Here is a 27342-nt window from a genome sequence, read left to right on the forward strand (position 1 = left end):
CTCCCTTTTCCCATCTGTCTCCCTTTTCCCATCTCTGTCTCCCTTTTCCCATCTCTGTCTCCCTTTTCCCATCTCTGTCTCCCTTTTCCCATCTCTGTCTCCCTTTTCCCATCTCTGTCTCCCTTTTCCCATCTCTGTCTCCCTTTTCCCATCTCTGTCCCTCTCTTCCCATATCTCTGTCCCTCTCTTTCCATATCTCTGTCCCTCTCTTTCCATATCTCTGTCCCTCTCTTTCCATATCTCTGTCCCTCTCTTTCCATATCTCTGTCCCTCTCTTCCCATATCTCTGTCCCTCTCTTCCCATATCTCTGTCCCTCTCTTTCCATATCTCTGTCCCTCTCTTTCCATATCTCTGTCCCTCTCTTTCCATATCTCTGTCCCTCTCTTTCCATATCTCTGTCCCTCTCTTTCCATATCTCTGTCCCTCTCTTCCCATATCTCTGTCCCTCTCTTCCCATTTCTCTGTCCCTCTCTTCCCATTTCTCTGTCCCTCTCTTCCCATATCTCTGTCCCTCTCTTCCCATATCTCTGTCCCTCTCTTCCCATCTCTGGTCCCTCTCTTCCCATCTCTGTCCCTTTCTTCCCATCTCTGTCCCTTTCTTCCCATCTCTGTCCCTTTCTTCCCATCTCTGTCCCTTTCTTCCCATCTCTGTCCCTTTCTTCCCATCTCTGTCCCTCTCTTCTCATATTTCTGTCTCCCTTTTTCCCATATTTCTGTCTCCCTTTTTCCCATATCTCTGTCTCCCTTTTTCCCATATCTCTGTCTCCCTTTTTCCCATATCTCTGTCTCCCTTTTTCCCATATCTCTGTTTCTCATTTTCCCATATCTCTCTCTCTCTCTCATTTCCCATCTCTCTCTCTCTCTCTCTCATTTTCCCATATATATATCATTTTCCCATCTCTCTCTCTCTCATTTTCCCATATCTCTCTCTCTCGTTTTCCATCTCTCTCTTTCTCTCTCTAGTTCCACATCTTAATCTCTCTCTAGTTCCACATCTTAATCTCTCTCTAGTTCCACATCTTAATCTCTCTCTAGTTCCACATCTTAATCTCTCTCTAGTTCCACATCTTAATCTCTCTCTAGTTCCACATCTTAATCTCTCTCTAGTTCCACATCTTAATCTCTCTCTAGTTCCACATCTTAATCTCTCTCTAGTTCCACATCTTAATCTCTCTCTAGTTCCACATCTTAATCTCTCTCTAGTTCCACATCTTAATCTCTCTCTAGTTCCACATCTTAATCTCTCTCTAGTTCCACATCTTAATCTCTCTCTAGTTCCACATCTTAATCTCTCTCTAATTCCACATCTTAATCTCTCTCTAGTTCCACATCTTAATCTCTCTCTAGTTCCACATCTTACTCTCTCTCTCGTTTCACATCTCTCTCTTTCATTCTCTCTCTTTTTCTTTCTCTTTCTCGTTTCACATCTTACTCTCTCTCTGGTTTCACATCTTACTCTCTCTCTGGTTTCCCACCTCACTCTCTGTCTCTATCTTTTCCCATCTGTCTCTCTTTGCCCATCTTTCTCCTTCTTTCTCTTCCAGTAATCACAGCTTCAAAAGTATATTCTACTTCTGTGAGACAGAGATGATGTCTTAATATCTGTACAAAACCAACATAAATTTATTGCAGTGTAAGTGATACTGTGCATAGGAGTTGACAAAAATTAACACACATACACAGTGGCGGCGACTAGGGGGCAGTTACCCCCTCACTTTTCGCCACATTTGCCCCTCCCCCCGTACTATGCTTAAACGTATCTACATAGGGAAATAAACTGTCTTTAACCTCCCTTCCAAGTTTAGAACCCAATCGCCGCCACTGCACACACACACATATATACATACTCGAAATGCATCAAAGTTGATGCACTTTTGACGCATCAATTGACACAGTTAAATGTGTAATTTTGATGTATTTTGAAATGATCTTGTCTTATCTTCTTAATTAATGCATTTTTAGTGCATCACACGGAACAGTAGCTGAGAAAGGTATACCATTGGATTTATTTCTGTCTGTATTTTGATTCCCCAAACATACATCATTAGCAGTTTATGCACTTCAGTGTGTTACTGAAGTCAATGTGTTAGACACATTTTAGCTTCTTTATGCACAATTTTCCCGACGACGTGAATCAAATATGTGTCCATGAGTTAAGTAACTTCTATGCGCTAGAAGAGTTGGAAGTTTACTCTAGCTGGTAACCCGAGCTTTTTGCTTAAGCAAAAGTGGCAAGTCCAATAGTCACCGGAAAATTGAAAATATGTAATTGTACTTTATTTAAATTCCACTGCCCAACCTATTCTGATCTATCCTTTTCAATGTTTATTCCAGGATATCGCCGTTTTATGAAAAACATTGATGAAATGGGTATATGGATTCCATTCTTCATGAAAGTCTACTGGGCCTCAACGCTTATTGTCTTATGCCCTTTGATGCTTTTGGTAAGTTTTTACACAACAAATTTCTTGTAAAATGATGCATTTTAAATTTATTATAGCAGCTATACGTAGTGCGGTAAAATTGCAACTGCAGTGCCTTTTATTATTTTCAGTTTTCATTTTCTTTCACTGAGCAGAGATTTGGAAAGTAATGTCCTAAAGTTAAAGTCAAAACTGTGCATTTTGCATAGAAAAGAATGTTATTTAAAGCTAGTTAGTGACTAAACGTTGTACGCAACGGAGTTCATTTTGAGCCGCCATATTGGAAAATGGCGGCTACAAGCAATTCTAAGCTACTAACTTTTGATTGGAATGCACTAGCAGGATTTTTTCCGGAGGGCGCTGGAATTGTAAAGGTGGATATTATAGATGAGTTCTACGGTACACTAAGTAGGGCAGTATAGCTGCACTTAGTTTAAAAGTTGTTCAAATACAAACATAGTAATCGAGGTTACTTTAAGGGAGTTTAATTTACCACTTTCGTTTCCCCTGAGTACTTTGATGCTTTCATTTTAAAATTCTGTTTTTCTCAAAATTTTGAGTGGCTGTAGCCCCATCAGTACCCCCTGCGTACGTTAGTGATCGGATGATCCAATTTTAAATTTTCCTTTTTTTCGTTTTGGAAGTTCTAAGGTACAACTTTGCTGTCATTACAAACTTCTCTCAAAACAGTGATGATTTTAATACAATTTTCAAAATAATGAGAACACATGCTGAAAAATATTGTTCCATTCAATAAGTTTCTATAATGCACAATATTACTTTCAGACCAGAATTAAAAAAAAAACTCTCCATTGATACATCCTAAGCACTGGCGGCGTTGGATGGGGGGGGGGGCAGTTGCCCCCTCACTTTTTGCCACTTTTGCCCTCGTACTATGCTAATCCTTATCTAACAAGGGAAAGTAAACTGTCCTTGCCCCCAGTTTTGTACCTCGTTCCTCTACTTGTTCCGCCACTGATCCTAAGTCATTTTGACCTACAGTATCCTCAAGAATTGACGATAAAAACAAAAATGTCAGCTGCTCGAAAATCAGTTTCCTGCTTCCCAGTTTTTCATATCACGACCACCTTCTCCCCTTTTTTTTCCTGGGAATTTACAACACTTAATTCATGAACTTTATTACACTGTTTCTTACCTGACAAATTGTAAGTTAGATAGGTCGACAAATCTTAGAAACCACGTTAATAATAATGATCTTAAAATCTATGAATTCTCGTCCTCCACTTCTTCTGGTGAATTCGTAGCATGGTTCTTAATTTTATTTGCTAGTAAGCAAAAAAAAGAAAAAAGGTTAAGTTGCCTTAAATTAGAATTGAGAAGAACAATTCTGTCAGACAGACAGCACATGTTGATAGAAGTTATGGTGAAATAATATCGAAATGCTGACATCTTGCGGTAATTTCCTCATTATTTTACTTTTCCGCATGGCGCTACAAGTAGGCTCGAATCGCATGTTATTTTCAATTGAAATGGGATCTAAGAAAGCAATTCAATATAATTGTTCGGTTCTTCTCGAGATAAACATTCGTTACCGACCAATTCCTGTTGAAAAGAAATGGCATTCTGTTGGCAAGAATGACGTCTCACGTATTTGTCTGTTTATTTACAACATTTATTTACACTTCTACCCTTCGCCGTATATACATAGTTTCTTTACAGATCCAAAATAAACTGTTCCCGGTTGCCTTTTGCCCCAAAACACGCAGAATCGCACTTCTCAGGACTTTGCTCTACGAGCACGCTATTTACCATAGCGCTAACCTACCTCCGCAGTTCATCACGCAGAGGTCCCTATGCCGTCCTCGTATTAAGTGCAGTACATCTTAGAGCTACGCTCGCACTATTTAGCATAGCGCTAACTCGCCCCCACAGTTTATCACGCAGGGGTCCCTAAATCTACGGCGCTCACTCTGTGTATTTCTATGCATCAATAAAAACGGCCTCACTACATCGGGCCTTGTATCGAAGTATCTGCGAGCCTGGTATTCTGAAATATGAGAGCGTAACAAGTCGGAACCCGTATTTATACCTCCGACAAGCGACCCGCCCCTAAACAACCGGGACAAGGTGCTATTGTTACCTTTACACAACCGTTGGCTTCTCAGACTACCAAGCAAAAAGCAACCTAGGCCAGAGCATTTACAAAGAAGTACACTTTTACATACATATTTTCCAATTTCCAGCTGTGTGCGTAAAAACCACACAGCATTCCTCATGAAAATCAGATAAAGAGTGTTCAGAAATAAAAAAAAATGCTTTCAAGAGCCACTTACCAACAGAATAGTCCTCTTCGTGCTGCTTCCTGGAAGAGAAGAAATACAGATTAAGTAGTAGTGTGTCACAGTTAATTTACAAAATAATAATAATAATAATAAATTTTAAAAATAAATAAATGAGGTGTCATACAGTCCTTTGTCTTGCTCACCATTTTAATATTTGTCTTCTATTTATCAACTGTAATTTTAATTGTAACCATTTAACTTATAAGCTAGTGCGCATGGTCGTACCAAGTTGCTTCCTCAACAAAAAGAGTCGGTAAAGGTGAAGAGCAGGGTGAACCTAAAATAAATAAAGTGTCAAAGTTTCACGGAAACACATGACTGAAATACTTACATGGTTGGAAGAGTATGTTCTGAAGTTTACATGGCAAAGTTACAAATGTTATATTTGTGACCCTTTTGTAACACGACTGATATCAATGCCATAGTCCAGTTTCCCCAAACATGTCTCAGCATCAGAGGCGCAACCACAAATTTTTGTCTGGGAGGAGAGAGGAGCTGTAAGTATCAGGATAAACATACCAATAATAATAATAATAATAATAATATCCATATATTTTTAAAACGTTCAATTTCACATTAATAATGGAAAACAAGTTCCCAAACTGTGTTTTTGAAAGACTGAAAATGCATCATAAATGAATATAATTCTTTCTTTTTACACATAACGTGTATAACTTTCATGTACAACACATGTTTCACACATATGGAACATGGAGCGACGTAAAATAGGAGAATAACATATGCAACATGCTAACACTAAATTGTGTACGTTTACATTACATAATCAATTCATCCACCTCATAATAAACCAACAGCAACAATGTTATAAATGTGCACGCCCCTTTTCCTCCAAACAATTGTTTATGCATTTAAGACAAAATCAATTAAGATAAGTCTTACTTCTCTGTTTGGTAATTTACAATGCATTACAGAAAATAATTACAATTGCGAACGAAGCGAGCAAGAAAATTTTTAGATTAAATTTTTTTGCAAATTTAAAACAATATTGATTTAATAGGCCGCAAATAATTTCAAGTAGCGCCAAGGCATTCCCTCTTTTACAACGTTTTTCATTTAGATCATTCGGCACCCTGAGCCGAATCCCCCCGACCCCAGATACGGCTCTGAACTTGATAAGAGTAAGAAACGCAGGACTGGGAGCAAGGAAATTTATTTTTATTGCATACAATTTGAAATTCAGGGGGCAATTGCCCCTTGTACCCCCTGCAGCTGCTCTTGGCAGACAATGTTTGCCCCCTTGCCCCCTAGAATTTCTTTCCGTCCAAGGTGTGGAGGGGGCAATGCCCCCTGTGGTTACGCCCCTGCTCTGCGTGTACATGTCAACAGTCGCAGCAGCTTTTTTGATGCGTTGTTTAGATCGTTAACGCTTGTAGGTAGGGTAGAACAAAAACCCGATCCTTGATGTATCCCCGCAAGTAGTAGTCACACGGTGTTAAATCACAAGCACTAGAAAGCCTTTTCTACCTGGCTAGTGGCCATATTGCTCGACTGACGTCTGGTGGAGGTCGTATACTTGAAGACTTTCTCTATAAAGCAGTACTAAATGCTTCCTGATAAAACATACAGTTTTCGATTTATCCTATTTCTTTTAGGCTCAACGGGTATTTCCTAGTTGCATGCTAAATTTCAATTTGACACTACCGACATGTGGTGGCCATAAGCTGTACTAACGATGATAGCTTTGACTCCTTTTTTGCGCGAGTGTGTGTGTTTTGCCATTCCTAAATTCATTCTTCTGTTTCAGGGGATTCTGATATTCACATTCTACAATTTCGTTCCTGCCTACTATGGAACGTACGCATTTCCTTATTGGGTGGACGTTCTTGGGTGGTTGATAGGAGCCAGCTCCGTTATCCTGATTCCGGCTTTCGCTGTGTATAGAATTTGGAAGGACCATTCGGTAAGTCAGCTTTGATTTTTTAGTTTAAAACCTGACACCTTATCTCAAATTTGGAGAAGTTTTATTGAGCACATGCATTGTCACGTGACTTTTCCTAATGTAACAATAAGCTGATTGTTATATTATCAATAATGACTTTAGTTATTTAGTTTAAAAGGATGACGCTGTACTAGGCTCTGGCGTCTGGATTCCCAGCCAGTATTATCTCCTGTGGGAATTGTGTGCTGTCCCTGTGTGTTTATGATTTCATCTATTTCATATTAATCATGAAGTAAAATCAATTCAATCAACAGTCTTTATTTTAGTTATCTTAATATTAATAGAAATTAGAATGTAATTTGTTAACCTAAATCTCTTTCTGTGTATGACGCTCAAGAAAACTATGAATTAGTCACAAGGGATGTAAACTACTAAGGTAGGTGAGCCAAAGGCAGTGGCGCAGGAACGGGGGGAGGGGGTACTGGGGTACATTGTAGCCCCTCAAATTTTTGAAGGGGGTACTGTACCCCCTAAATCCGTAAATCGAGTTGTACCCCATGTACCCCCCCACTTTGGTAATTTGACAGCAGACGCAAGGTGCTACTGTTAAAGGAACCTATTTTAAATTCGCTCAATAAAAAAGTGAATATTTTTTATAACTTATAAGCATTATCTTCCTTGCCACAGAAATTCAAACCGATTCTACTACATTGTGCTTGCTACTAGTTAGTTCATTGACCTATGTTCTTGAAAACATCTTTAAGGAGATGAAAATTGTTTAAAATGTGTGTGGAACGATGAAATCAGATTTGCTCTCAGAAAACCACGCTGCAGACGAATGCTCCTTTGCGTAAGGGGGGTACACTTTTCTAAAGAAATGGTCGCGTCGATTCGAAGATAAGATACAAATCTTCATCTGAAGAGTGTATGACTGACCCAATTTTCTTTTGAATATTTAAAATTGAATTTTCCGAAACTAAATACCGAACGAGAGGAGACACGACAGACCAACTTGGGGGGTACAATGTACTACTACTGTACCTCACCCATATTTTTAATAATTTTGTAAGAGCCTGTTCGGAAAACTATACTTCAACCTATAAACTGTATTAAGATATTTTTTATAAAATGAGTCCCTAAGCTATCTGAGCATGAAATGGATCTAGAATGTGTTTTAATAACTTTAGTGTGGAAACCGAAACAAAAATAAACACAAACAAGAACGAGAAGGACCTCACCACACATGAGACTAGATGAGGCTGTGACAATTCTAGACTCATCGATCGGGATATCATTCCTAGGTGAAATAAAGTTTTTCCTAGACATTTAAACAGGGTGCAATCTGCGATTTTATCAGAGGGGGGGCTTATTTTTACCTATGTATTAGGTCTACTAATAATATAATTGAACATTAATTGCTTAAAATCTGATTTTGATATCGAATGCAACACAAACACAACGCCATTTTAAATTAAACCCTCAAGTCAAACTGTAAGAAAATTTCATTAGTCAGATGAATGCACGAGATAAATGAGACACTGCAGGTTCTATTGGTAAATTTTGGATTGGATTCACAAGGTCATTGAGTGAGATGGGAATGTTTGATTGATACAATTGGTTTATTTTACTTCGCACTTCTGCCACTTTTAGCTAATCGCGAAGATGAGAATGAGTGATGATATGATGGAATTGATGGACTTCACAAATAACATCCATGCCCAGGCTGGGATTGGAACCCGGGACACCTGGCGTCATAGCGCTCTATGCTAACCCTTCCGCCACGGAGGCCGGCGAGGCGGGAATGTGTTTTAGATTTTCTTTATAGATTCAAAAATCTTTAACTGTGACGTGCATGCTTTTGTTTAAATTAAAGTTTACCTTTTCACATAAACTAGAAATTGACTTGTCACCCTAAAACACACGCATGTATCTGCATTTAATACCACTCCATACGAAAATAAGCCTTGGCCGGCTCTTCATATTGTCCACCAAAGATTGATTGATTGATTGGAAAAAAAACTTTTCAGTGTATGGCTGTCCTTGCTTTCTCCGAGATCTGAAGGATCTTTTTGTGTATGTAATGATAATACTTTCAGTGCTTGAAGAGTGTCATTAGGTACAGCTAAATATATAACAAATAAATGCTTTGGCAAATTTTTCATAAATATTTCAAAGTTAGACTTCTTACGAGTTGATCGGGAACCATCTCAACTCAGTTTTCTCTTTTTTAATACAACACCCTATAGATGTCTGAGAAAATACGAAATACATGGCTTCTAAAGGACATTTGACGTGGTACACATCTGCCATAAATTGTTTAAAGATATTTTTATGCGTAGCTATGGGACTTTAATATTAAAATGAACTGAACTGAAGTGGAACTCTATAAGTATGATATATTCAATAATGTGGCCTCTATATTCAGTGGTGGGAGATGATTATTCCTGGTTGGGGTGGCTCAAGATCATCCTCACCCCCTTTAATCTCAACCTGCATTAAAATGAATAGATGTATATTTGTTCGCAATTTTCACATTTCTAACTCCTGATTTTCCGTTCCGTTAAATCCAAATAAGCCCAGAACGAGGTCCAGAGCTTTATATGTTTCAGAATTGTTATCAGGTTTTAAAATCTATTTTAAAAAAAACAACATAAATTCTAAGAAAAAACAAAGAAATAATATATTTATGCAAATTTTGCATTAAATAACAGGACATTCGTGTGTGTTGTTCTAAAATAGAATGTTTCCCATGGCTTCACATCATACCTAGGTATCAAGGATGTATTTGGGGGGGTCCAAGGGGGCTTAACCCACTCCCGAAAGACTTACCAAGTGGTAAAACTAAATAATCAAAATATAATTGTTTAGCATTAGATATATAATCTATGATTATTTCCGCTGAACTTATTGGAAGGCAAGGAAATTGGCTCATACGGCTTTGAAGGATTCCAAATATTTATGCACAGTTCTAATGATAATGTCCATAAAATATTGATTAGCAACTTCACTTTTCGTTAATTGAATCTAACTCCTTTTTTTGTTATTCAATAAATATTCTATTATTTTATATATAATAATTATTATTATTATTATGTATAATTATTATTATTGCGATACTTTGTTGGACCCCCAAAATGTATTTCTACATACGTACATATATATATATATATATATATATATATATATATATATATATATATATATACCCCAAATGAAAAACGTTCCTACGCCACTGGCCAAAGGTAGCCCGTGCTCCCAAGGTGGCCCACGTTAAGAAAATCATATTAGTATTTAACATAGCTAACAGATGGCACTACATTAATGTACCTAGTCCCCCTCAGGTGCACCATGCAGAAAACTAACTGCCTCGGCCTGCCAGCAGCCATTTTATGTAAGTTATTGTGGAACCCCTGGCGTTGTAAGGACTGTGCAGACCAGTCCTCCACGGAGGTCGACTATTCGTCGTTACTGTCTATAATGCATGTCAAAATTCACAATCAAATCTATCCTATAGGTAGATTCGCACGTCTAGATTTCAGATATTGCCGCCGCCTATGGGAAAGGGACAGGGGAAGGCTCCAAAGAAGATAGCCTATCATATGCTATATCTTTGCTGCTTTAATCTTATATTCTGACTTTTCGGGATTTTAAATATAAGTAGTGTAGCAAAATAGTATAACCGTAATTATTTTTGTCCACAGAGAGGACTGGACCTGCTACGTCCTACGCTTGCATGGGGTCCTGAGTCGTCCAGGCAGGAGCATATATCCCCTACATTTCCAAGAGTGGAGAGCATGGGACAGACCTACGAAAACAAAGCGTTCGACGGTGACGTCATCACTAGATACTGATCTCGGAAGGAGAAGCGTTTTAGCTACTCTTAACGGCACTGTTGCAATAGTGCACGGGCCATATTGTGTTCCCGTGCGCCTTTTCCATTTTATTGTTTATATATATATGTAATTGTAGTGAAAATCCTCGTCTTTTTATGTATTTGTAAGTAGATATTTTTACCTTGGAAGAAATACTAGCACGCTGTGTGGTATTTATACATTGTAGTGTTGTATTTTTAACTGCCTAGGTACCATTTCGGTCTGATGTTAGTTTCATATAAATAATACAATACAACAGGGTCTATAATATTTAGAATACAGAATAAATTTATGGTTGTGCATAATATAAGCGTTGTTGAATCTTAATTTATGTATCATGTATTATTGTAGTAAATCTGTGATCATTTTATTCGAGTTTAGTCAACTAAAGGCAGATTAGGATTCGTAAAGATAAATTTTAATTTTTATCAATATGTAACGTGTGATATTATTTTAAATATTTCATTGTTGTTGTTGAAATGTTCCTTAATTTTTTAAAACTTTGCAATGAAATTTATAAATACGTACAAAGTTAGCATATTTTAGCACATCGTTTGTTAAAAACAAGATTGTCAACATTTACCTTCAGCATTTCATTGTTGCTAAATTTAGAAGGGATTTGCATATATTCTTAATTAGAGACCACTATTACCAATTTATTACAACTTAATTACTAATTTATTAAAATGGTCAGATTTTTATCAAGAAATTTTGTAATTTTCAAAAATGAAATTTAAATATTCTGTACAGAAAGCTTTAAAGATTGCTAGTGTAGTTAAAATTTTAGAGATTCGCGCTAAATACAAAAGTGGATAAAGTTAGGAGATTTGAACTTGGGGGAAAACAAATGATAAAATAGTATTATGTTTGCATAAATAAATACGTAATTATTCAAATGAATGTGGTATGACTGTGTGAGGCTCAATTATATTCGTTCATTTTTCGTAACTAGTTCTCCATTCTTTGTATTAGCGCTAGTACTTTATTCTTAAAGGTCCGTTGTTATTTCAAAGTTTATTGTACATAATGCAGCCAACAGTATTAATATTTGTTTCAAATTAACGAATATTTATGAACCACTTGTACAGTTCTTGCACTTGTCAGTATTTTGTTCTAGAGAAAAATCAATCCAAATAAATTATTTTGAAATCATAAGTTTTATTCTTCAATTACACAACTTTCATTTTAATGATGAAAATAAGTTTTTGAGTGAACGTAATATTTAAGTGAATATGTTGAAGATGATGTGCATTTTTATGTAATCACACACTTTCGCTTTGTATGTAGACAAGTGAAAGTGGTACATGTCGGAGAATTACGATGTTTCAAACTATGTTCATGAATTTCATGTAGCATATTTTCGTATATTTTGAAGTATATTTTTTGTTTGGAGAACACATTTTTACATAAAATCCAATATTTGTGAAGTTTCTCAAGTTTTCATTGAGTATTGCAGACATGCTTGTGGTAGTTGGATTGTGGTGGGCCAGTCACCTTACCTTCACTTCTTTAAGCCATGAAAGACACACCATACAAACCAAGGATGCCTATGTACTTTGTTCTTTATTCACTGCTGCCATATTTCGTAAATTAACCCTGTTGACCCTGAGAAAAGTTACTGCAGGTCAACAGTTCAGGGAGTGACCCTGGCGAAACTTCCAAGAATTCACTCAAAACTAAAAAAAAAAAAAAAAAATAACACAAACGAAGAAAACTACTCATTTTGGCTCAGCTTTCCCAAAAACTTAAATTCCATCACAACATAACACAACTTGAAAAGAAGTCATATTCTCTAATAACTCGATTTATTGGCATACTACTGCTTCGTGTGTCAGCTGAAAGTTAATCACCGATTCCAGGTGATACTTTTCCTGAATGTCTCATGGAATCTACAGAAATGTCAGTTGTATTTTCTTGGCTCACACCGCTTATTAGCAAATTCCAGCAAAAGGTGCCACATTTCTAGTTTTATTATCTTTGTTCCAAACTCATCAATGGGTATGCTGCTTCAGAAAGTTATGTCCTCCCCTGTACTTTGCACCATGCCATGAAGACGTATAGACGGTGTGGAGTTAGGGCCCCACACTTTCTTGTTAAGGCCAATGGTGGGGGATATGTGATCAGCACCACACCCCTGGCTGCCTTTACCCCCACCCCCCAAATTAATACACATGTTGGTAGCTTTTATCATGTAAAGAGTAGTGCCAATATTATAATACTAGCATTATATGCAGGGGGAGCTGATGGGGCTACAGGGCCACTCGAAGAAAATCAATATTTTCAAATGAAAGTAGTAAAATGATTTGAATTATTTTGGAAAATGTTGTTTCTTCGTCCTCCATTGTGGAGTTTTAAGTTTGTTTCTAATTCCACATTATGTACAGATAGCCTAATCGGAACTGGACCTACAGTTTAAAGTGGGATAAACCATTGTGGAATACATCGTTCGATTTTGCTCAAATGCACATACATATAGTATATATATATATACAGGGTGGTGCAAAATTCCGTTTACCACGCGGAGGAGGTGAATATCCAAGTGAAATGAAGACGAAAATGTAAATGAAATTTTGTCGAATGACGCACCGTGTCAGAGCTAGAGGATGCCGAAATCGTGTGAAAATGGACATCACACCTCCATATGCCGACAAATAGTACTCATAAAGAAGATACGGCACGATATCCCCAAAGAAAACGCACCTGGGCTAGCGAATGATGCACAAATCGCGTGTCGAAAATGAATGCGGCAGGGATTCTCCACTAGAAGTGAGGGATTCCCGGGAATACGTATGTCCGACATGGAACGCAGGTATCGAATGGGGGTACAAAGGGAAATGACGTAGGTCACAGCACATGAAGAACATTTCGCCAGGAAGTGTCCGAAAAGCAGGCTGCAGAAGGGGATTCCCCAGAGAAGAGGGGGGACAGACAACATGTGCAAGAGGTGTATGATGACACACACGTACACAAAGTAGTATTCTTTATTGGCTGTGGAAATGACATACGATACATATCACAGACGTTGTTGAAAATGTCCGCCAGCATCGGCGTAGCAGGGACGCTCTGGTATGCTCAAATACGTTGGGCATGTCAGTGATCATCCCAGCAGCGACGGTAACTCGAGCAACGAGGTCCTCTACACTTTCCACCGGGGTTTCGTAGACCAGCCTCTTCATTTCACAACACAAGAAGAAATCTAGTATTGTGAGGTCGGGTGACCGAGGTGGCCACAGAACATGTCCACGCCTACCAATCCATCTATTTTGCAGCATCCTGTATGTGTATGTATATATGTATATGTGTATATATAATTACTAGGACATTTTGAACGGCATATGTATTTGTGTTCTATATACACCTTGAGGTAGATGCGTGAAATGTGGTCCATAGTTCACATTCCACTATGAGTGTCTCGGTAATAGTGAACAGAAGAGTTAACAACATTAGGAAATATCTATAACAATCTTTTTAGAGTGGTCTTACCAGATCACGGATGGGTAGAAAGCGATGGGGTTCCAGAGTGAAGACGGGAGGAATGAGAGTACATATGTATAAAAACTTGTACTCTCACTAATTTATCAAAATCTATCTCTTGCACATATTCTCAGTTTTCTGGCGCATGAGATGGGCTTAACTGCTAATTAAATGTTTCTATACTAAAATTAAATCTTCAGTAACAGCGAATTTCTCTTTCTAGTTTCAAATTACTCAACAAGAATATACCGTCAGCTAGGGGAGTTTTCCACATTATCCATTATCACTAAAACGAGGAACGGGAAATATCGATTGCATGCCTGTTAACTTAGGTAAATATTAGCATTTCTTCAGTTTTCCAAGGGGAAAAAATATCTTACGTAATCGTTATGATAATGCCGCTCAACCCATAGGCGCTCTATTTTCTAATCGCAAAGTCTTAGGACACAGGTTTTGCTGAGAATTTACAACTTCTCACCGGAAACCTTCGTGACTCGATTGAATGCCATTACCACAGATTACCATTGCCTTCATAAACCGAAACGATAGCTGAACTCAATCACCATGAACTTGGGTCCACAAGGACGTGTAGTATCCAACATTAGATTCTATACGCTGAGGTAGTGAAGTGTAAGTGGACAAAGTGAGCTGCTCTTAGGGGTAATGATGGATATTTACCGTAAGAATGTCTGGAAAACGTTGAAATATTGTTTTGGTAAGTAAAATGACTAATTTTGTGAACTGAAAGATCTAGTGTGTGAATAATAAGTAGCGGTCGGAAGTTGGTGACAAATCATATTTTTTTCCGAGCTTTGAAACAATGCTGATATCAGTCAGTTTCTCTCCAGTTAGAACCAGAAAACATTATTATTTTCATTTTTCGACCTTTTTTTTTGGCTTTTTGCCGTTTTTGTTGCATTTTTCTTTATTTTTGAGGTTTTTCCCTTTTCTCTTGTTTCGTGAATTTTAAATGCATTTTCTAGCATAACTTACGTATTTAACTTTCCTGACATGATCCTTTTAGCAAGTTCGCCTTTAATCGAAAATACGGTCATTTATTGTGGTAAATTTAATTTTTCCCTCCAACAAACTTATAATACTTTATGTGAAGCCAACTTTAAGGTTCCCTTGGTGGCCTCTATTATCGCTTTAATATGTGGTTTTAAAGTAAAATTAGTGACAATATTTAAAAAATATTTATACAAAGGCTGTCGCAGAGAAGGTGAGACTAATTCCTATATAGGAAAACAGCGACGTCCATTGGCTAGCAAATGTTGTAGTGTGAAAATTTGGTTCATTAGCTGCCGATTGAGATCAAAATGAGCGCAATAGGTCAACAAGTCGTGACTGCGTAGCAGTTAAAAGACAAGCATGTACAGTGTCTCTCAAAAGTTTTAGGACAACGACATTTTAAACTAGGCAACCCAATTTACACAAGGCGTTGGTGGGTTGCGTGTAGAGTTAGGATCAATTTCAGGGTTGCCACATGCACAATAGATATTTATAAAATGCGCGAAATGAATAAAAACAAGTAACATTGTATAAAATTATGAAAAATATCACTATTATATCGCAAGTGACAAAATTCTTTCTGAAAGAAAATAAAAAGGTTTCTTAGTATTTCATCGCTGATAAGTCTACAGAAAGGAAAATAGTTGAGAGAAAACGAAAGGTGACAAAGGAGAGGAGAAAGAGAGAGCGAAAGGAGGAGAGGAAAAGTAGAGGAGAGAAGAAAGAGAGGATAAACGAGGAGAGGAGATGTAGTGAGGAGAATGGAAAAAGATTCTAGGAGAGATGAGGAAAATGGAGCAAAGAAGAGAGAAGAGGAGACGAGAGGAGGGGAGTGGAGAGTAGAGTAAAGGAGAGAAAAAGAGAAGAACGAAAAGAAGAGGAGAAGAGTGCAGTGGAGTCGGAAATCTAAGACAGGAGAGGAGATACGAGGAGTGGAGATGATTGGGATGGAGATAAGATACGAGAAAAGTAGGGAAGGCTATATGAGATAAAAGCAGATCGAGCAGAAGGAGGGGAGAGGAGAAGAAGAAGAGAAGAACAGAAGGGACTGAAGAGAAGAGGTAGTTGCAGAAAATATGGTCTCAGCGTCAAGAATTGATGCATTGGTCAAATTATCGACATGAAACATTCAATAACATTTTGAAATGTATTGGAGAATGTATTAGATCGGTTCGAAATGCATTTTGGCTTAGTTCAGAGCTAGGTAAAATCTTCCATGTAAGATCTTTTATTTTGCCTGCAATTATACCACTAAAAACATGAATGTAATTTTCACATTTATAAGAATTTTCCAATTTTTGTCCACTTCTCGATTCGTTGAAATGGAGATTTTGTAATTTAATATTTCCCCTCCCCCCATCGTTAATTCCAAACTGAATCATTCCGTTTCACACGGCGTGGACAATGAACACAGGTCTAAAACGTACGAAAATTTTCTGCCACCGGAAGGGTTTGAACCTACGGCCATCAGATTGACAGTCCTGAACGGTAAACACTACCCTACAAGCTTTCGCTCCTGAAAGTAAGTAGAAGGACCTGACCAATGTGAAATGTAGATGCAACTCTCCTCCTACATGTAATGTGCAAGCAATACTTGTTTGTAACAAAGAAAACGAAGGTAGTACGACTCGGCGAAAACATTTAATTTAGAATTGCACATGATGAAAACTTTTCATTCGATATTTGCGGAGGTATCCTTTCATTGAACTCGAGTGGGAAAAGGGGTAAAATTAGTATGTCCTGAATGCCACAAATATAAATAGTTATTTCATTAATATTTGTCAATGTCTTTGAAGCAGTACACAATTATCGTTAGAGTATCATAATTCACGATCTTATACATGAAAATATCCCTTTGAATGTGTGTCAATTCATTTATTTTTTTATTTTTTTATACATTCCATATGCAGAACAATGTAGCCACTATACACTACTATGACAAATAATGTTACCATGCTCTCCACACCTAGTATGAAGGATCGAACCTGGGACCGCTAGCAGCCCAATCGAGAACTCTAACCACTACACCACGCCCTTACCTTCGATTGAAACAACAATTTTTAAGTATTCTGTCCCTCCAATATTGTAAATGTCGTTGGGTATACATGTAGTTGAACTTTTACTTTAATTTTGAATTGCTTTCTTGTAGTATAACAGATATCTTCGAGAAATAATTTTCGAAGTGATGAAAAAAACGAGAATATTGGTAATTGCGAATGCGAGTTATTTCTTGTAACCTATTATTGTGATTAGACATTATTAATGGAGAATATCTAGAGGCTTGAACATTGCAGGACGATATTCTTTTCCTGTGATACTGCAACAGACGAAATGATTGTTTACTGACGCAAGTGTCGTGTTCAGAACAGTCTTCTGAAATGTATTTGCTGTTGCGTGAGGTAACACGAAATAATTACACCGTTAGCGAACTACCAAATCTGCGCAACGTTAGACGTAAACAGGCGGAAACTTTTATTCATAAAATCACTTCACATTTGACAGTATTAGTCAAGAGAGACTCGTGGGACACTGTGTTAAGGTGCTGGAGTAAATATTTCTTATTTTTCTTCCTCGAAGAACAACAATTTTTAAAGTAGAGTAACAGTCGTTCTGCTCTTTCTTATTTCTTTTAAATTCTTCCACATTCCTTTAATCGGGTTAAAAATAAATACAAATATTGCTTGCATTTCTGTCATTGACATAGACCAGGCCCATACGCAGGATTTCTTTGAGGGAGGGGCCAGACCCATATTTATAATTTTTATATATATATATATATATAAAAGAGAGAGAGAGAGAGAGTGAGAGAGAGAGAGAGAGAGAGAGAGAGAGAGAGAGAGAGACAGATATTACAAAATAGTTCAAATAGTCCGAGCGCCATTGAAGTCATGATAATTCTATGTTTAGAAAATAATATATTTATAAATTAAATGTTGCGTACTAGGAATTATTATTGCAATAAAGAACATGTCTAATTGTGAGTTAAGAAAAAGCAATAATAAAGAGACATTCTCGCATCACGATTGCAGTTCGAAAAAGTCGGGACAGGGATTGAAAGTAACGCACTGTCCTGACAAAATCGCTGAATCGGACGTCTGGTAGCCTTGCATCAATGATTATAAAACTAAAACCATCCAATATTGCAGCCTGAAGACTTTTGCGCAATAAACGGATTCATTTATGTAAGAACAAAATTGAAATTTTTACACATTTCTAAAATCGACGATGTTATTTTCGTAGTTATTGATAGGTTCACATTTAAATATTTTTTCATGGTTCGAGGGGGCATGCCCCCTCCCCTCCCTGGGTACTGGCCTGACGTAGACAGTGGGAGAGAAATTTCGGAGAATCTTTCTATTAAATTTTATTATTTAAATAATAATAATCCTATTGGGCTACAGCCCAATATTGGGCCAAGGCTTACCTACCGACTGCTGGCCTCCCTCCCACGAGGGGCAATCAGGGGGGCGTGGAGATCTGCAGCCAGACTAGGGGGACGGGTGGTCGGCCCGACAGACCCCCAGCCGTTGTAGGACTTCGCGACCGGATTACGCTCACTCACTCGGAGCTCCCCAATTTCCTCACGATGGTGGGTTGCCACCGGCCCTATACACAGGCCGAATATTCCCGGAGACTGAACACGGGATCGAACCTATGCTGAGATAGGTTAAACCGTTTATTGACAATCGTGAACTTTTCGTTTAATAGATAATATTTGGTTTTAAACGACGGGAGAATATTGGTCAAATTTCCTTTCGTGCTCTTTTGAGAGAATATATACTTCTACAATAGCAATCGCGTTCGGAAACAGTGAAAAAAATGACTTGGTCTTCAAAGGCAGACAAGCTTGGTAGCGTAGCTTGCTCGCATTCAAAGTGACTCACTCACTCTATTGAAGGCCGCTTCTTATCGCAAAACACGGTGCGTCAATGCACAGTGTCTGCACCCAGCATGTTACAAGTGACCAGAGTCGAATTTGAAAGAGAATCTGAAGAATGATAGATTTCGTCAGAGGCGGCTAGGTGGGCACTAGCTCAACATGCAATAGTTTAAGTCATAATTTCTGACAAACAAGAAATCTTATTGAATAAGTATTGGGATAGTAATACATGTATCCGCTCCTTTTTAACAATGTTAGCTCGAAGACAATCTGTATTCCATTTGTTTATATTGGCAACTTGGTCAACCGGAGATTATTATAAGGAACTACTTCGTAGATGTTCATGTAACCGTTATAAAATTACAAATAAAGTATATTTACAAGCTTAGATATACTAACAACGAAGAAATAAATTCAGAGTTAAATTTCAAATGCATGTGTATCGAGTAATTCTAGAAGTACAGAGCTATATCAGAGTATTGAACTACTTTTTGCAGGATAACGTTTATAATATTGACGCGACAGAATAATTAAGAACTGTTGCTTCAAGGGAAACAAAGGGCATAGTGTATTGGTTAGAGTTCTTGAAAGCATTCGTTCCTCCATACTAGGTGTACTTTTTTTTAATTCTCTTTTTATTATAAACAAGAGCATAGTAACATTATTTGTCATAGTAGTGTATAGTGGCTACATTGTTCTGCATATGGAATTTATAAAAAAGTAAACAAATAAATGAATTGACACACATTCAAAGGGATATTTTCATGTATAAGATCGTGAATTATGATACTCTAACGATAATTGTGTACTGCTTCAAAGACATTGACAAATATTAATGAAATAACTATTTATATTTGTGGCAATTCAGGACATACTAATTTTACCCCTTTTCCCACTCGAGTTCATTGAAAGGATACCTCCGCAAATATCGAATGAAAAGTTTTCATCATGTGCAATTCTAAATTAAATGTTTTCGCCGAGTCGTACTACCTTCGTTTTCTTTGTTACAAACAAGTATTGCTTGCACATTACATGTAGGAGGAGAGTTGCATCTACATTTCACATTGGTCAGGTCCTTCTACTTACTTTCAGGAGCGAAAGCTTGTAGGGTAGTGTTTACCGTTCAGGACTGTCAATCTGATGGCCGTAGGTTCAAACCCTTCCGGTGGCAGAAAATTTTCGTAAGTTTTAGACCTGTGTTCATTGTCCACGCCGTGTAAAACGGAATGATTCAGTTTGGAATTAACGATGGGAGGAGGGGAAATATTAAATTACAAAATCTCCATTTCAACGAACCGAGAAGTGGACAAAAATTGGAAAATGCTTATAAGTAGACCCAAATAGAGAATTCAACGCCCGAAAATGGAGCTCGGTGGAGCTCGCCTTAATGGATTTCTCTCGTAAGGCATGAGCTCCATTTTCTGGCAGTGTTGCCAGCTGCTTACTCGAAAAAATCACCAAGGTTTTTTTTGGGTCTAACGTGGCCTAAAGCAAGGAGCTGGCAATCTTGCTTGAGGCTCGCCTTAATAGATTGTTTTTGTAAGGCATGAGCTCTATTTTCTCGCAGTGTTGCTAATATTTTACTCGAAAAAATCACCAAGGTTTTTTTGGGTCTAACCTAGCCTAAAATAAAAAACCAACAATCTTGCTTGAGGCTTGTTTTACAGTGCATAAAGCAAGAAGCTGGCAACCTTGCTTGAGGCTTGGAGAGAGAGAGAGAGGGAAGAGTTAAACAACCGACAGCTGCCAACACCCACCCTAACCTAACCTACTCTAACCTAACCTAACCTAACCTAACCTACTCTAACCTAACCTAACCTACTCTAACCTAACCTACTCTAACCTAACCTAACCTAACCTAACCTAACCTAACCTAGCCTAAAATAAAAAACCAACAATCTTGCTTGAGGCTTGTTTTACAGTGCATAAAGCAAGAAGCTGGCAACCTTGCTTGAGGCTTGGAGAGAGAGAGAGAGAGAGAGGGAAGAGTTAAACAACCGACAGCTGCCAACACCCACCCTAACCTAACCTAACCTAACCTAACCTACTCTAACCTAACCTAACCTAACCTAACCTACTCTAACCTAACCTAACCTACTCTAACCTAACCTACTCTAACCTAACCTAACCTAACCTAACCTAACCTAACCTAACCTAACCTAAAGCAAGGAGCTGGCAACCTTGCTTGAGGCTTGCCTTACAGTGCATAAAGCAATTTGCCAACCTACTGGTATTTTTGCCATGGCTTTTTACAAAAAAAAGAGAGAGAGAGGGGAGAGTTAAACAACCGACAGCCCACCTACAGATTTTTTTGTCTAACCTAACCTAAAGCAAGAAGCTGGCAACTTTGCTTGAGGCTTGCGTTACAGTGCATAAAGCAATTTTTGCCAACCTACATATACTAAACAAGAAGATAGGTTAGGTTAGGTTAGGTTCGGTTAGGTTAGGTTAGGTTAGGTTAGGTTAGGCAACAAACATATATACTGCCGTAAAAGAGAGGGAGATGGATGGATGGATGGATGGTAATATAGTATGCGTGTGCGTGTGTGCGTATAATATGTAGCATTATTAACTAGAGTGTGTTGGCAATTTACTTACAACTAAAAAAAATAGAGATGCCAACGTTGCTGTAAGATGAAGAGAGAGAGAGATTTATGGCTGGCAACAGTAATGAGCGAATGCATCTTATTGTAAATTTTTTCCAAGTCCCAAAAAAAAAGAGAGAGGCCAATGTTTATATATCGTGATTTTTGTAAACCTCTCTCGGGGGAACGATGTGCCACACACGCGCACGCGCGTGTATTGTGACGCAAACAAACAAAATAATAATTGTTGTTTTTAGGATGCCTGGCCCCTATAACCTCGCCAGGGTGCGTGGTGCCCAACCAAAAATGTAAAAGTTTTCCCGTACGACCTTCGAACGTAGAATTGATTGACGTGCGGGCGAATCTCTTCCGGAATGTTTTTCAATTTGTATATTTACCTGTGCATACTATTCATCATCAATTTAGCCGTGTTCTGTTTCGCGTCTATTTCGAGCAGTTTGCCCGGCGGTAAAGTCTTATTGTTTTTTAAATTTTTTGATTTTTTACGCAAGGCCATGATCTTGCGTATGCACGTGGTGTTTAGCGTGTCTCGTGAAAAATACACGTGAAGATCAGCTTCCGTACAACCGGCTGGATTTGTAACGCCGCGATAAACATTAACTTCCGTACCGGGCAGAATGCCTGTTCCGGCGTGGAATTTGCGCCACTCCTAAGTTTACGTTGAAAGGGGAGAGGCCAGCTGCTATTTTGGCCATGCACATGCCCCCTTAACTTGCCCCGTAGGACACGTTCTGTTCTCTTACGAGAATTAATATAGGTTGTCATAGAACCCTCCAATTCATGACTTAGCAAAAACAATCTGTTTGGGGATTCATCACGTACACCTATACGTGAGAAAAAATATGAATAGAACCTATGTTCGGAAATCCAAAATGGCGACCGGAAGTGGGGTTATCTTGGAAACGGTAAGACTTAGGAAAAATCTGTTTGCGGATTCATCACGTACACCTATACGTGAGAAAAAGTATGAATAGAACCTATGCTCGGAAATCCAAAATGGCGACCGGAAGTGGGGTTATCTTGGAAACGGCAAGACTTAGAAAAAATATGTTTGCTGATTCATCCCGTACACCTATACGTGAGTAAAAGTATGAATAGAACCTATGTTCGGAAATCCAAAATGGCGACCGGAAGTGGGGTTATCTAGGAAACGGTAAGACTTAGGAGAAATCTGTTTGCGGATTCATCACGTACACCTATACGTGAGTAAAAGTATGAATAGAACCTATGTTCGGAAATCCAAAATGGCGACCGGAAGTGGGGTTATCTAGGAAACGGTAAGACTTAGGAGAAATCTGTTTGCGGATTCATCACGTACACCTATACGTGAGTAAAAGTATGAATAGAACCTATGCTCGGAAATCCAAAATGGCGACCGGAAGTGGGGTTATCTTGGAAACGGCAAGACTTAGGAGAAATCTGTTTGCGGATTCATCACGTACACCTATACGTGAGTAAAATTATGAATAGAATCTATGTTCGGAAATCGAAAATGGCGACCGGAAGTGGGATTATCTTGGAAACGGTAAGACTTAGGAAAATTTTGTTTGCGGATTTTTCATGTACACCTATACGTGAGAAAAAAATATGAATAGAATCTATGTTCGGAAATCGAAAATGGCGACCGGAAGTGGGATTATCTTGGAAACGGTAAGACTTAGGAAAATTCTGTTTTCGGATTCATCACGTACGCCTATACGTGAGTAAAATATGAATAGAACCTATGCTCGGAAATCGAAAATGGCGAGCGGAAATAAGGTTATCTTGGAAACGGCAAGACTTAGAAAAAATATGTTTGCTGATTCATCATGTACGTCTATACATGAGTAAAAATATGAATAGAACCTATGTTCGGAAATTTGAACGAAGCGAACAGAGAGATCGAATACGACGTGGACGTAGGCGACGGGTTTATTCATCCTCACAGAGCGGACCTCTACCTTCAATTCGACGTGGTGAAGAAAGAAAGCGGAGACGCGTTTCCCGCAGCAGCAAACTTGATACTCGTGGACAACTTCGTGCCTCACCTGTTCTCGCAGGTGGAGGTGAGGAAACACAACACCGTCATCGACAGAATAGATTGTCCAGGCATCACGTCGACGGCGGTGGGAACGTTGAAATTATCCAAAACGGACGCAGCGTACTACCAGGCCGGGGGATTCGAAGCCGGGACCAAAATATCGACGAGAAGTCACACGGTGCTTTTTCCCATGCGTCTGCTTCCGGGATTCTTCTCGGACTACAAGGAGATTATGTGGAAGAGAGGACTGAGAATCATGTTTCAAAGAGCTGCCAACAACAACGACGCACTGATGCACTGATGCGACGCAGTTCAACAACATACAGTTCGACATGCCAGATTTCATCGTAGTGTTTTTTCAGACCGGGAGGGGCAAAAATCAGGAAAAAGATTCCAGCAAGTTTGACGACTGCAAGATCAAGAATGTTTATCTGAAGAACAGTAGAAACGAAGTGTTCCCGCACGAGAATTACAACCTCGACGCGACCAAAAAAAAACAAAAAAAAACGATTACCTCAAATTTTACGAAGTGTTCTCGGCTTACAAACGCGTGACCGAGGGAAGCGTGGACATGTACTACATGCCCAGCGAATTCAAAGCACGGAGACCCATGACCGTCATCAACACATCTAAGAGAAAGAAGGTTGTGGTCAACGATCGAACCAACATCAAGATCGTCTGCGAGTTTCACGATGCCTTGCCCGAGGATATCCTATGTAGTGGAACGTGGAGAGAAACCTTGGTGATTTTTTCGAGTAAGATGTTGGCAACACTGCGAGAAAATAAGGCTTATGCCTTACAAGAGCAAACTATTAAGGCGAGCCTCACCGAGCCTTATTTTCGGTCGCAGAATTCTCCATTTGGGTCTACTAATGTTGCCAACTCACTAGGCCGTATCAATATTACGCGCTCAAACATGATTTAATTTTATTATATTTTCAGATTGACCACAAAACAAGGTGTTGACAGGCAGTGTGTATATATATTGTAAGAAGATGTTTTATTATCAACCTCCACTTCTTGCAGTACATCCTGGACACAGCGTTGCAGGTTAACAAAGGATTTTTGGTTAGTATATATTTTTTTTCTTAAAACTGTTCGGTTACTCGCTCGTTCTTGGCATCATACACAAAAGTTTTCTCCGCGATGAGGATGACGCTACACAGAGTGTCGGCAGGCAAGGTATCGTGGAACTCGCACACAATCTTGATGTTGGTGCGATCGTTAACAACCACCTGCTTTCTTTTAGATGTGTTGATGAGGAACATGGGTCTGCGAGCTATGAACTCGTTTGGATTGTAGTACACGTCCACGTTACCGGAAGTCACTCGTTTGTAAGCTGTGTACGCCTCGTACAGTTTCAGGTAGTCCTCTTCTGCGATGTTTAGGTTGTAGTTCTCACGTGGGAAAACTTCGTTCCTACCATTTTTGAGGTAAATGTTCTTAATCTTGCAGTTGTCGAACTGGCTTGAATTTTTCTCCTGATTGTTACCCCTTCCTGTCTGGAAGAGTACGACTGCAAACTCGGGCATGTCGTACCGAATGTTGTTGAATTGCGTGGTTACGTCAAATTCGAAATGATTGCCGGAAGCAGGTTTTTGCACACACTGGTAGCCATAAAACTGAATGGACACTTGAGGATTCTTCAGGATGTCGGCTTTGTACTTGAGAGCATAGTTTGATTCGTATTCTACCACTGGCACGCGCAGCTCCATGGACCTTACAATACACTTGGCAGCGTCGGGCAGTGTGTTGGGAAGCAAGGTAGTCCCGTCCGGGCCCAAAGTGCTGTATCGCATCAGTGCGTCGTTGTCGTTGGCAGCTCTGCGAAAAGTGACGCGCAAACCACCCTTCCACATGATCTCCTTGTAGTCTGAGAAGAAACCGGGCAGCAGACGCATGGGAAACAGTACTGTGTGACTTTGAGTTTTGATTTTTGTACCTGCTTCGAATCCCCCTGCCTGGTAGTATGCTGCATCGGTCTTGGAGAGTTTCAGTGTTCCCACGGCAGTCGAGGTAATCCCGGGGTAGTCAACCCTATCGATGACGGTGCCGTGCTTTCTAACTTCCACCTGCGAGAATAGGTACGGCACAAAATTATCTACGAGTCTTAGGTTTGCGTTGGCAAGAAATGCTTCGCCGTTGTCTCTCTTCACTACATCAAACTTGACGTACAAATCAGCTCTGTGAGGGTGAATGAATCCATCCCCGACGTCCACATCGTATTCTATCTCTCGATTCGCTTCGTTAAGGTTGGCAAACGTGCGACGGTTGGGAGGGAAGGACTGCAACTCGTAACTTTCGATTTGTTCCATAATGGCTATTTATTATATGTTAATCTCCACGACGGCAGTGGTCGCGGCTCCTGCAAAATCAACCACCTCCCTCTTCTTGTTTGTTACTGCTAATTCTATGTTGTCTATGCGATTACGAGATACAGGAAAGTATATCGGTGGGGAGGGTGTGTAGATAATTGGCTCCATGAACTCAGAGTTTGGTTTGAACGTAGCGATAATACCTGTCTGCTTGTGACTCCCTGGGATGCCGTCAGAGGATTTGGTGATCATACCTTGATCATTTTTTTACAGAGCAGTTCGGGTAGGTTGTTATTTATAGACCCCACCCCAATTTTTTTTGTTTTGTGTTCATGGCGATGGTCGTACCTAATGCGGCGACCCGTTCGCCCAGCGAGATGTCTCTGCAGACGAGTCTCCCGAAAGCTGCGTGCTCTAACTTTCTGTCAGCATCATGACGTACATCGAGATCGGTATTGGTATTGTAGGCAATATCGTGATCCTTGCATGCAGCATCCAGGGGATTCACACCCTTGTCGCCTCTTTTTAGTCGTTGTTCGAGTTTGGTACCGGGGCCGCGGTACTGGTAACCTGGCAAGTGCATCTTGAAGGGTGGCTTGTTGATGATGTCGTTCACGAGACCTCGACCTTCGGCCACGTTCCAAAATTTCGGAGGTAGGGTGTTGATGATTTTGATGAGGTACCCTATGCTTTTGTTGTCATTCACAATGAAGTTGGCAAGCTTGGAGCTAACCATGTCCACAATTCCTACCTTCTTGTTGTGAAAGTTGCTGTTGCCTGCATTCTCCTCTCCTGCAATAACCAACAACCTGTCTATGAGCTTGCGCACGTCGTCAACCCACACAAACTCTTTGGGCAGGTTGTTGTAGAGTTTGACGCCGCTGCCTGTTTTGACCTGGTTCCATATCGGCTTGATGAGGTTCTTGTATTTTTCGCCGCTGCTAGATTTGACACGATTCTACGTAGCGTCGTTGTTTTGGTACAAGGCATCCGTCATGATCAAAATTTCCTTGTAACTTTGGTAATCTTCGTCTGTGTAATCTCTTGGCTGCTTTTTTGGCGATGAGTTCCCACAGTCCAACCGTGCCGGGATACTTGTTCCAGCTGTTTTTCTCACCCAAATTGACTTTCACGTTGTCACCCTCGAACGTGACTTTCGATTTTCCGATTTTCCAAACCACGCCCTCGTTGAGTTCCATGGTTGAGTACAATCCGAAAACCTCGTTTTTCTCGAACTAAACTCAACGGCCTGTTGATCAATCAATTTTCGGAACGCTGCTCTTCTTGCTGGAACAGTGACGATTTCGGATTTGTGACGATCGACATGACGAGGAAACCCAACGACGGAAAATACAAAAACAAAATTAACGACTTTCTAAACGTTGCAACGTTGTGAGAAATGTTTCTCACAACGTTGCAACGTTTAGAAAGTCGTTAATTTTGTTTTTGTATTTTCCGTCGTTGGGTTTCCTCGTCATGTCGATCGTCACAAATCCGAAATCGTCACTGTTCCAGCAAGAAGAGCAGCGTTCCGAAA

At 39.3% G+C, this 27342-nt stretch overlaps 2 protein-coding genes across 2 annotated transcripts in view; both read left to right on the plus strand.

Moving 5' to 3' along the window:
* The window catches only part of LOC145988000 (sodium- and chloride-dependent glycine transporter 1-like), a 55066-nt gene extending 43412 nt beyond the window's left edge, over positions 1-11654 (plus strand). Inside the window, exons 9-12 of the mRNA XM_083122838.1 lie at positions 1964-1979; positions 2336-2445; positions 6493-6648; positions 10329-11654. Coding sequence (XP_082978964.1) covers positions 1964-1979; positions 2336-2445; positions 6493-6648; positions 10329-10478 — 432 coding nt within the window. The 3' untranslated portion in view covers positions 10479-11654. The remainder of the gene's footprint in view (positions 1-1963; positions 1980-2335; positions 2446-6492; positions 6649-10328) is intronic.
* Positions 11655-14606: 2952 nt separating this feature from the next.
* LOC145987779 (sodium-dependent proline transporter-like) overlaps positions 14607-27342 on the plus strand; it is a 106833-nt gene continuing 94097 nt past the window's right edge. The window contains exon 1 of the mRNA XM_083122465.1: positions 14607-14688. Within this exon, the coding sequence (XP_082978591.1) occupies positions 14637-14688 (52 nt within the window). The 5' untranslated portion in view covers positions 14607-14636. The remainder of the gene's footprint in view (positions 14689-27342) is intronic.

This window comes from Lepisma saccharinum, chromosome 5 (genome assembly GCF_977018435.1).
Source record: "Lepisma saccharinum chromosome 5, izLepSacc3.1, whole genome shotgun sequence".
NCBI classification, from domain to species: Eukaryota; Metazoa; Arthropoda; class Insecta; order Zygentoma; family Lepismatidae; genus Lepisma; species Lepisma saccharinum.